This window comes from Oryzias latipes, chromosome 22 (genome assembly GCF_053564925.1).
Source record: "Oryzias latipes strain Hd-rR chromosome 22, Olatipes_Hd-rR_3.1".
Taxonomy (NCBI): Eukaryota; Metazoa; Chordata; class Actinopteri; order Beloniformes; family Adrianichthyidae; genus Oryzias; species Oryzias latipes.
The window spans coordinates 28,387,186-28,398,360 of NC_136258.1; the positions used below are offsets into that span (position 1 = coordinate 28,387,186).

The 11,175-nt window shown below is 45.9% G+C and overlaps 1 protein-coding gene across 6 annotated transcripts; it reads left to right on the forward strand.

Moving 5' to 3' along the window:
• Window positions 1–411: 411 nt before the first annotated feature.
• On the forward strand, window positions 412–11,141 carry LOC101165018 (uncharacterized). 6 transcript variants are annotated; one of them, XM_020713498.3, is made up of 21 exons: window positions 412–908; window positions 1,297–1,380; window positions 1,455–1,538; window positions 1,881–1,943; window positions 2,106–2,210; window positions 3,508–3,582; window positions 3,858–3,941; window positions 5,946–6,017; window positions 6,218–6,280; window positions 6,432–6,485; window positions 6,598–6,663; window positions 6,736–6,798; window positions 7,762–7,815; window positions 8,915–8,968; window positions 9,084–9,146; window positions 9,219–9,281; window positions 9,408–9,470; window positions 9,541–9,594; window positions 9,666–9,728; window positions 9,796–9,924; window positions 10,745–11,141. In XM_020713498.3, the coding sequence occupies exons 1-21, from the start codon at window positions 560–562 to the stop codon at window positions 11,023–11,025; spliced, it is 1,986 nt and encodes a 661-aa protein (XP_020569157.1). In that variant the 5' UTR covers window positions 412–559; the 3' UTR covers window positions 11,026–11,141. The 6 variants fall into 6 exon arrangements, with proteins under 6 accessions (XP_020569157.1, XP_078797276.1, XP_078797275.1 ...); XM_078941150.1 differs by having other exon boundaries at window positions 9,799–9,924; XM_078941149.1 differs by having other exon boundaries at window positions 6,601–6,663.
• Window positions 11,142–11,175: the final 34 nt, after the last annotated feature.

The window sequence follows — 11,175 nt, forward strand, 5'->3', positions numbered from 1 at the left end:
CCAACACCTGACAGAAGTGTTTGCTCCGCCCCTTTTCATAATTCTGGGAACTTTTCATTTGTTCTTTGATCAGATGACGACACAGGAGCTAATGAACTGGTTTCAGGTCATTCCAGCTTTAACCCGTGTGCTATCCTATGACCCCCCCCCTTCCATTGACGTGTTCTCCCTACCATGACAAAGGTGGATAAAGGTAGAAAGATTTCATGTAATCCATGGACACCAGTGAAGATCACAAATCATTGAAGAAAAAAGGTTCAGAGCATTGTCTAGTGGGTGTAGATGACCCAACTCCCAACGTTAAAGTGCCAAGAATAGCACAAGGGGTTACAGGACCATTTTTGCAAACAGGCTGTTTTTTTAGTTTTTCTTTTTTAATGAAACGTCGACTTTCTTTGAGCCACAGCTGGAGTTTCTTGTAACTCCTGAGGGATTGGACCTCAGGAGTTTTCCAGCTTATGGGTCACTTCTGAAGTTCTGCTTCACCCCCTCCCAGCTTCTCCTGCAGGATTAGTGCATTCATTTGGCTGCACCGGCTCAGCTGCAGAGTTCTCTCAGGATGACGTCTGCTGCTGAAGTTCTGCTCCTGCTCTTCTTCTTCTCTCTGGATCCGGCTCAGTCTCAGCCTCGGGCTACGGTTCCAGGCGGTGCCAGCTCGGTGCCGAGCGGCTCCCCGCAGGTGCCGGTCCTCTGGGACGAGCTGCAGGGCCTGAAGGAGCTGGTGCTGAGCCTGAAGATGGAGGAGGTGCGACGGCGGCAGTCGCTGCGAAGTGTGGAGAGCCAGCTGAGGGATGGAGAGGTGGAGGCCGAGCAGCAGAGGCGCAGCATGGAGGGGCTGCAGGCGGAGCTGGGCCAGCAGATGGTGGAGCTGAGGAGGAGGGTGGAGGAGCTGGAGGAGCAGAACAAAGGTCAGCTTCTTCTGACCTTCTTGTTTGAGGAGGAACGTCAGAGGATCTGTAGCAGAAACTTAAGACGCTGTTTGTATTTTGCTGCCGTTTCATGAAAACAATAAAAGGACGGCATGCTCTCATGAGCTTCCCGCTTCCCACTGAGTGTTGAGGAGAACATCTAAGAAAGACCAAAGTGTGGAAACATGCCTGAATGATCAGAACCAAAACCAAACATGGACGGAAAGCTGGACTTTCTCCTGTCCTCACTGAGCATCAGATTGTCCTCCTGGCCTTTTTCTTTACTCTAATAGAAAACCAAAAGTGTTTTATGTCACTTAGCTTGAAAGTAGACAAATGTTTGGAGTCTTTGAATGTAACACAGACACGTTTGTGTTTTATGTCTCAGTCCGAGAGCTCCTGATGTTGGAGCTTCAGTCCCGGATGAACGTCACTGAGAGCTCTGCTGAGGAGCTCCGGAGGAAGAACTCAGGTGAGCCCCGGAGCTCCGGCAGAGCAGTCCAATCTGCAGAGCTTCACTCTGAGGAGACGTCTCTGTGTCTGCAGCTCTGGCTTCTGAGCTGCCGTTCCTGAGGACCAGACTGAGGGCGAGTGAGAGCACAGTGGAGCAGCTGAAGAGGAAGAACACAGGTCATCCTCCCACTAAACTCTGAGGGGCTCAGGCTGACGTGAAGTTCTGCTATCGGAGCAGAAATTCTGGGTTTTTACCATTAACGCTGAAGGATTTGTCCATAATCTTTAACCGAACTGTCAGTCTTCCAAGCATCTCAGACTCTACAGGCCTCAGTCTGCATGTTCCCGTCAAACTCCATCAGTTTGAGGTTTAGGAGGAAGCACTTCTGTGTGTGGAGTTCCTCCACGAGTGAAGGTCTCAGGTTTCAGAGGAACGGCAGACGGAGCTCATGGTCTCTTCCCAGCAGATGCGTGAGGTTCTCCGTTACTCAGACGACATTTTCTCTCTGCTGGTTTCAGTTCTGGCGTCCAGACTGTGCGGCACCGAGACGCTGTTGGAGGAGCTTCGAGGGCAGATGGCAGGTGAGAACCTGTCTGCTCCACTTCTGGTTCTTCAAACAACTAGCAGGAAGAAGCTTTGATAGACTCTGCAAGATGATCCTACCCTGAACTTTTTAGAGCCTGTGTTTGATGCTCCTCGTCTAGGATTTTGTGGGGGGACTTGACCTCCATTTTCCCCCCCAGAGCTCCTGACCTCCAACAGCTCGTCCATGGTGATGATCCCTGAGGCCGCAGCGCTGCAGAGCCTCCTGGACGGACGTCTGGAGAAGCTTCAGGCCCACAATGAAGGTGACCTCACCTTAGATTTCCACCGGGAGGGTATCTTGAGGAAAACATAGAAAAACATTCAATCAGTTTGGAAATTCGGATGGATTCCATCCACCCATGACACGTGAACGAACCAATGAATGATCATTTTTGTGTTTTATCAACCCTCCTGTCATTTGCTTTTTATGGTAAAGACAAAGAAGCGTTCAGAAATGCTATTAAGACCTCCAAAGGGTCTAAAGGCCATCTCCAAAGACCTGAGTATTTCTGTTTCAGTGGTTACTGAGACGTAGTCCAGGCATGAAAGTGTCAAGAACCTATCTGGATGTCTTCAAAAAAAGAAGTTGGTGCAAATGGTGAAAAAAAAAAACATGTCAAACATCGAAATACCTAAACATCAACCAGGAGCAGTCTGGCATAATCGTTTCAATAAGAACCCCACTCCGCACGCCGATCTCAGCCGGGAAAAAGATAAAGATAAAAAGGAACGATTGATCTTCCCAAAGAGAACCAGGACAAACTTCAAGTCTTCTGGGACAAAGTTTTGTGGAAAGATTAAACAAAGGTGGAGCTTTTTGGTATTGCACACAAACAGTATTTAGGGTAAAAGAACTCCATACCAACAGTAAAGCATGGTGGAGGGCCCATAATGGTATGGGGGCTGCATCTGGTACCTTCACCAAAGCCCAGCCATCATGACGTCAGAGGATCATCAAGCAATTAAAGAGAGAAATGTCATAATCAGAGGCAGGAAACTCGGTTTGAGGTGAAGATCATGGGTCCTCCAGCAAGATGAAAACCCAAAGAACAGCTCCAAAAGCATGAAAGGAAAAAAAATGGTCTGGGTCACCTGATCCCAGTTCAATTGAAAATCTTTGGGGAGAGTGGAGATCTGGAAAGGAAACGTGGAAATTGTCAGGAGTTTGAGGATATTGCAAAGGAAGTGTGGGATAAAATACCATCGGGAAGACCAAGAAGCAAATAGATGGGTATTAGAATTATTTGGAGGCCGTCCTGAGGGGGGGCAATAGTATTAGTCTTCTTTCCCCCTTTTAAATGACTGCATCTCTGTTGAAAAAACAACTATCTTTGTTAAATCACTTCGAAGCTCCCATTAAAACATCCTGCCGATGTAAATTTGGCACATTTCTATACATTTCTATAGACATTCACGCTATTACGCAAAACGTGAAGGGGTGTCAGTCACGGCGAGCAGGACCGCGTTCTTTCATTTCTGGTCAGCATGAAGGAGGAACTTTTTAAAAGATGAGCTCAGCGACACTCCAGAAGCTTCATTGGTGTTTGATGATTGTTGCAGACCAGTTCTCTGAGATGAGAATCGAGCTGAACTCCAGTCAGATCCTCCTGGGTCAGCTGACGAGGGGCGCGGCAGGTGAGTCACATGACCATCACATGCTCAGGTCACAAATCATGGAGAAACGTTTCAGTTTTAGCTCAAAATTGGAACAAATTAGAGACTAATCTATAGTGATCCTTTGAATTTTGTATTTTCTCAAGATCTGACTTTTTTTTCTGACAAAGAGCTTCAACATTCATAAACACGACTGCAGCTTGAAAGAATAAAACCATGTTGGTGCACAGAAACGGAGCTGGATGTGCAGATATGTTCCTGTCAGCTGCTAGTGATGTTTTCTGTGCCGTGTTTAGCGCAGGCTGCGTCCGTCACTCAGCTGCAGGTCAGGATGGACGCCGCAGAGAAGCAGCTGGAGGACGTTCACACTGAGACAGCAGGTAACAACAGGGCGAAGGATCCGTGAGTCCACAAAGAGGGATTCAATCCCGCTTTCCTTTATATATAAAAAACATGAAGCAGTTTTTCATATTAAGAGTAGATGTGCTTAACCCTTTGTTTCCTAAACTTATTCCTATGAAAAAGAAAATAAATCAATTATGTCAGAAGATGAAGTCAAACGTAAAGGAAATTTAAACTGAAACGATGCCTTGCAGACAAAGAACAGGGCTAAAACCCTAAATGACCAGCAATGAAGAACTGAATAAAACACAAAGTAAATATCAAATATAAAGTACTTTGAAAAATGTTTTGGCAGGTTGGAAAAATGCTGTAAACAAAGAAGGTTTTTCAGAAATACAAATGTCTGAATTATAAGCATTTCTGAATGAGTGAAGGAAAGAAAAATCAAAATCAAATCAATATTTGGAGTTTCTACCTTTTGCCTTCAAACCAGCATCAAGTCTTTCAGGTGTTTGATCGACTGATTTCACCAAACAGGGGCTGAAGACCGTTAATGACACACGGAGGTTCAAACCCAGACACGAGCCGAGACAAAAACAGCAGCTGGGCGTGGAAGATCTAAACTCTGCTGCCAAAGTGAGGCTGGAGACAGGAGGTCAGGAGGTCGCTCTTCTGCATCAGCAAAGTCTCTATCAGACAAAGATCTCAAAGCAGACTGGAGTTTCCAGATGTTCAAGGTCTTCTGAAGAAGCACAGAGAAACATTGAGGATTGCAGACGTTGTGGGCGAGCGAGGAAACGTCCTGCAGCAGATGAAAGACCCGTCAAGCTTCAACACAAGAGGTGCAGTAGTGCCTTCAGCGCAGAAACCGGTGGAGCTCAGCCTCAGCCGCGTTTTTATTTATTTATTTAACCTTCATTTAACCAGGAAAGTCCCGGTGAGATTAAAAACCTCTTTTTCAAGGGAGTCCTGGCCAAGCGGCAGCAGCGACTAAAACACAGTTACATAATTATTACACAGAGCAAAATGACAGGAAATAACAAACCGATTATGAAAAACAAGTGCATGTTAAGGAGTCAGCCTCGAGACCTCTCAGTTTAAATTTAAAAGCATTCAAGGAAATCAACTCTGTCAAGATCCAGTCCTTCTGCAACATGTTCCATGCATAAGGTGCAGAGTGGAAAAAAGCCTTTTTGCCCAGTTCGGTGCAAATGGAACAGAGAGCAACACATGACCATGTGAACGAAGAGAATAAGAATCAGCCCTTCTCTGTGACAGTAAGGAACAGATGTAGGTCGGCAGGAGTCCAAGCAGAGCCTCATAAATGAAAGTGTACCAGTGAATCCTCCTCCGTATGGCCAGGGCAGGCCATCCCACTCGAGAAGACAACTCACAGTGATGTGTCATTGTTTTACAGTTAGTAATGAACCTCAGAGAAGAATGATAAACCGTGTCAACCTGTTTCCTAATGTCCATCTCCATTAAGACCCTGGAATACAGCACTCTGTGTTATGAAAAGAGCTATAAAATAAGGTTTGGATCTGATCTGCAGAGCAGAACCATGTGGCGTTTCTGCAGACAACACTATGGAGGTTCCTCGAACGTTTGGAGGTTCGGTCAGACTTGATGGTCCTCTCATTCCCGAGAATACACGCAGACGTGTTCCCATCATGCCATACCATCAAGAGGGCGTGTGGTTGTATTCTGCAGTCGGACAAGGACCTCAAAACCATCCAGCCAACGTCTTCAGGAGCCGTCTGCAGACTGAAGAAAGTTCTGGAAGTTCTCTGACCTCCACAGAGCTTCGATCTCCACATCATGGAAGTCCGTCTGCGGATGACATGAAGACACAGAAGGATGTGAGAACGTCTGCATCCTCAGAAGATCTGCGTTTGGAACCACCTACCAGCAGAGTTCCCTCAAAAACTGCCAGGAAGTGTAGAAGAAGAACTGATGCTGCTTTGAAGACAAAAGGCTGAAACTTTGAAAACATCGGTTTCCGTTTCATCTGCTGCGTGACGGGTCGGCTGGTTGTGTTTCAGGTGGGCCGTCTCTGATGGAGCTCTGGAGGAAAGTGAACAGAAGTGAGAGTCTGCAGGAGAGGGTGAACACAGGTGTGCCGAACTATTCCAAGCAAAACTGAATCTGACTTTAGAAGACTTTATATACTTGATGATCACCAAACACAGGAAGTGGAAACAACAAGAACTGTGAACGTCTTTGACGCGTTTGATGAGACAGTTTAGGAAGTTTAAACACCAAGTTCTTGTTGACTTCTGAGGATTTTCTGCTCAAACTGATCTTCTCTGTTCAGAGATAGAGAGCAGACTGAGAGCAGGAGAGGATCAGCTGGATCACCTTCAGACGGACAGATCAGGTGAGGAAAAGATTCGGATTGATCTGAATCCTGAATCTGAACTGAGGAGCATCCATGATGTTCTCTGGTGAAGGAGTTCAGAAACACTTCAGCTGATGGTTTCCGTTGGATCCAGAAGAACATCACCATCATGTTGTGTTCCTGTTTTCAGGTCAGATCTCCTCCCTTGAATCCAGACTGACAGGTGGACTCAACAGAACTGCAGGTGAACCGAGTCTGATTATTGATTACTCATCAATATTTTCATCTGAACCTCCATTATCGCCTGATGCATACAGTAAACGTGTGAATTAGTGATTGACAGCAGGTTTGTTCAGCAGATGTGGAGCTCAGACTGAGATCCACTGAGACTCAGCTGGAACATCTGGAGGCTCACACTGCAGGTAAAAGCTTCAGCCTCTGTCTTTCATCCCCGGTGCCATCCTTCTGGTCCTTACGGACGCTCTCCTGTTCAGCTCTGGAGGTCGCACTGAGAGTCCGGGAGGAGCAGCTGGAACATCTGGACTCGCACACCTCAGGTGAAGGACCGCCTCACACACAAATGGTCTTAGGTCCAGTTAGAGATCCCCAGATTATTTGAAAACAGCTGAGGTACATCAATATTGTGATTATATTGTATTTTAATATTGCACAACAATAGCAACACAACATATCAGAAAATGACCCACAATCACTAATTTATACTGAAATGAGATTTCAGAAAAGTCTGCTTAGTGAAAATGGACCCAAGCGAAGGTTAGAGTCTCAGTTTTCAGAAACTATCAATAAAGTTTGACTCTGTTGCTTTCAGTTTGGGAGGAATATTTTCACTGAAAAGAACAGCTAAGAAAAGTTTTGTGTGTCGATGTGCGACATTAAACTCTGGAACAGGTTTAGTCCTGAACTCCAACAAAATTCAAATATCCAAAAATTCAACAAAATGTACAAAGAAACTTTTGTTTTAAAAATGTTTTCTGTTGATAATCAATAAGAAATTCAATTTTGGTTCCATAATGTAGGATTTGTAATAAGGTTTTCTAAATTAATGTAAGAATTTCAGAGAGAAAAAAGAGTCAAATGGATTTTTTCCACCAGAACTACAATAGCCCAGAGCCCCGCCCCTTTCTATTAGGTATTCTAGAAAAGCCCCAAATGTCCTCAGTAGAAACCAAAAGGAGTCAAGTCAGGGGAATTCAGTGGTTTAGAGAAAATCAGGTTTAGAGATGTCCTCAATAGAAAATGAATTTCATTGCATTTCTATTCTTTTGTAATCAATTTATGACTTAATGTCTATATTTGTGTTTCTTTATTCTCCTTTTTTTCTTTGTTTGTATTAACCAACAAGTCAATCAACATGTTCAGCAAACATATAAAGTATTCATTCTACTGAGCTTATGGAACATTTGTAACCTGAAGTTCTTCCACTCTTCAGTTTTATTCCTTAGATTCTCAGCGACGCGTCATTATTTCTAGGTTTAGAACCAGTTTGTTCCTGATTTCAGGTCAGATCTCATCCATTGAATCCAGACTGACAGGTGGACTCAACAGAACTGCAGGTGAACCAAGTCTCAATGTTCTGAAACTTCTATGTACTCCAGATCTGTGAAAGTTCTCTGTTCTCCAGATCTATGAAGGTTCTCTGTTCTGTAGATCTATGAATGTTCTGCGTTCTCTAGATCTATGAAGGGTCTGCGTTCTCTAGATCTATGAAGGTTCTGCGTTCCTTAGATCTATGAATGTTCCGCGTTCTTTAGATCTATGAAGGTTCTGTGTTCTCTAGATCTATGAAGGTTCTCCGTTCTATAGATCTATGAATGTTCTGTGTTCTCTAGATCTATGAATGTTCTGTGTTCTCTAGATCTATGAATGTTCTGTGTTCTCTAGATCTATGAATGTTCTGTGTTCTCCAGATCTATGAAGGTTCTCTGTTCTGTAGATCTATGAATGTTCTGCGTTCTCTAGATCTATGAAGGTTCTGCGTTCTCTAGATCTATGAATGTTCTGTGTTCTCCAGATCTATGAAGGTTCTCTGTTCTGTAGATCTATGAATGTTCTGCATTCTCTAGATCTATGAAGGTTCTGCGTTCTCTAGATGTATGAAGGTTCTGCGTTCTCTAGATCTATGAAGGTTCTGCGTTCTCTAGATCTATGAAGGTTCTGCGTTCTCTAGATGTATGAAGGTTCTGCGTTCTCTAGATCTATGAATGTTTTGCGTTTTCTAGATCTATGAAGGTTCTGCGTTGTCTTGATCTATGAAAGTTCTGCGTTTTCTAGATCTATGAATGTTCTATGTTCTCTAGATCTATGAAGGTTTTCTGTCCTCCAGGTTTTGTTTTTGAGTCATTTGGTGACTCTGAATTGTAAACGTTTTTCTAGAACGTTCTGCTCTGTGTTCCTGTTCAGTCTTTGTGGGTTTGGTTCCTGCTCTGTGCTGTAATGTTCTCATAACTCTTAGCTTATACTAACCCCCCCCCCCTCGACTCCCTCTCCCATAATCCACTGCCACATAAGCTCATGATAGAGCTGAGCTAAAGGCGCACAAGCAGAAATGGCGTCAGCCTAAGCTCCGCCCTCAGAGCCGTGAGGCTGAGGGGTTAGAAGGTCGTCCTCAGAGGCTCTGGGCCAAACTGCAGCATGTTGTTTTCCTGTTTTCAGGTCAGATCTCCTCCCTTGAATCCAGACTGACAGGTGGACTCAACAGAACTGCAGGTGAACCGAGTCTGATTATTGATTACTCATCAATATTTTCATCTGAACCTCCATTATCGCCTGATGCATACAGTAAACGTGTGAATTAGTGATTGACAGCAGGTTTGTTCAGCAGATGTGGAGCTCAGACTGAGATCCACTGAGACTCAGCTGGAACATCTGGAGGCTCACACTGCAGGTAAAAGCTTCAGCCTCTGTCCTTCATCCCCGGTGCCATCCTTCTGGTCCTTACGGACGCTCTCCTGTTCAGCTCTGGAGGTCGCACTGAGAGTCCGGGAGGAGCAGCTGGAACATCTGGACTCGCACACCTCAGGTGAAACAGGACGTTTCATACTAAAGGTCAAAGTTCACCGTTCAATAAAGTTTGTGGTTCTGGTGGAACCTTCTGATGTTCAGACATTCTGAAAAAGTCTGAGGTAAAAAGCGAACCTTGTCTCAGTCCTTACTTTCAGACTGAATGGGACCGAGCAGCGGCTGGATGAGCTGCAGACCGACTGCGCAGGTGACCCCGCCCCCCGTCCTGCATCACGTCGTCTGCTGCTGACGCCTGAATGATGTCATGTTCTGTTCAGTCAGGGCTGCAGATCTGCGTTCCGTCTCAGGCGGACTGACGGCCGCCCAGGAAGGTAACGGGAAACTTCTTTCTGTGCCCGCGGAGGTCTGTGGTCAACAGAACATCTGAGGCGTTTCTCGTCAGAGCTGCAGGTCCAGCGGGCCGCCATCAACGCCGCTGTTGAGGAGCTGAACACGAAGGGTGGAGGTAAGGCCGTGGTCACGGCACCGCCTCCTCTCCCTGCGGCGCCGCTGAGGTCCCTCGTTTCTTCCAGAAGAGTTGAAGGTTGGGTTTTCTGCTGGCCTGACGGATTCAGGAGTCGTTGGACCTTTCGATCAAGAAACGACTCTGATCTTCTCCAAAACCGTCGTCAACGTCGGCCTCGGCTACAACCAATCTGCAGGTATCAGCATTCCGCTCTCCAGGTAGATCTGGCTTCACGTTCCACAGCAACAATTCTGCAACAAACCAGCTGAGTGGCCTTGTCTGCAGCTCACTGCTCTCATGGAGAATCCATTTCACTTATCCAAGTGTCTGAAAGTTGACTTTAGGTTCAAACAAGTCCAAAACTCCGCTTCCCCTGGGATTTTAGGGATTGGGGGAGATCATTTATACAGAAAGTGTTTCTGAGTATTTCTTTGAAAAACTCTATTTTTGACGTAGAAAACCTGCTTTTTGTGCAACTGGTAATGTTAGGTTGGGGGAGGGTGTGTGAGGCGCTGTGAGCTAGTGGGAGGGCATGTAAACAAAGAGCTCTCACATGATAGGAATCATGGGGGTGGGGTCCATGTTTGGTTAGCAGGAGGTTCTGTGCTCCATCATCTGGTCTTGTCCGGTCCAGTATTTTTGGTTGAAGATCTGAATTTTAGTTTGCATGACTTCGTCGTACCAGATTTGATTAGATGACATTTAGCCGAAATGTTTTTTTTGTTTAAAGACACAACAAACATCGAGTCTGGGATTGGAACCAGTGACGAACCAGACCGGCTCTTTAGCCAAGAGCTACAAAATGCCATAATTGAACTTCTCGGGTTAAAGTAGGACGGAGAGATGCTAAAAGAAACAAACCATCAAAATCAGATCTCTGCATTCTGTGGTTCTGAAGATCCGTCCTGAGTTCTGGAGCGTAGATCTGTGAAAGTCCATCGGATCCCAGCAGCAGCAGCAGCGTAATCATGAACTTCATGAGCGGTTGAGGACTGAAGGTTGTGTCGGTCCCTCAGGTGTTTTCACGGCCCCCGTCAGAGGCTTCTACTTCTTCAGCTTCACGGCCGCGGACTACCTGAAGGGCTACACGGGTCTGCACCTGTACCGGAACGAGGAGCCCGTCTTCTTCAGCCTGGAGCTGAACGACCACGGCGGCTACGCCTCCACCTGCAGCTCCATGGCGCTGCAGCTGGAGGCGGGCGACCGAGTCCGCCTCAGCCTGCCGGCCAGCTACCGGCTCTACGACGACTCGCGGAACTTCAGCGTCTTCTCGGGCTTCCTGCTGTTCCCCCTGTGACGGGTCTGATGCAGAACCAAAAAAAAAAAAAAAAAAAAAGCCCTGAAGGAGGCGGGACTTATCATGACATCTACAGGTGATGCAGACGATGCTGTGAATAAAAAGCTGCAACAGAACTGCTGCACCGTCTCCTGTTCTTTGAGGCACACA

Coding starts and splice junctions, on each gene's coding strand:
- LOC101165018 (XM_020713498.3), top strand. CDS start 560: ATGACGTCTGCTGCTGAAGTTCTGCTCCTGCTCTTCTTCTTCTCTCTG. Junction 1,944..2,105: donor GCTTCGAGGGCAGATGGCAG/GTGAGAACCTGT, acceptor TTTCCCCCCCAG/AGCTCCTGACCTCCAACAGC. Junction 7,816..8,914: donor TGGACTCAACAGAACTGCAG/GTGAACCAAGTC, acceptor TCCTGTTTTCAG/GTCAGATCTCCTCCCTTGAA.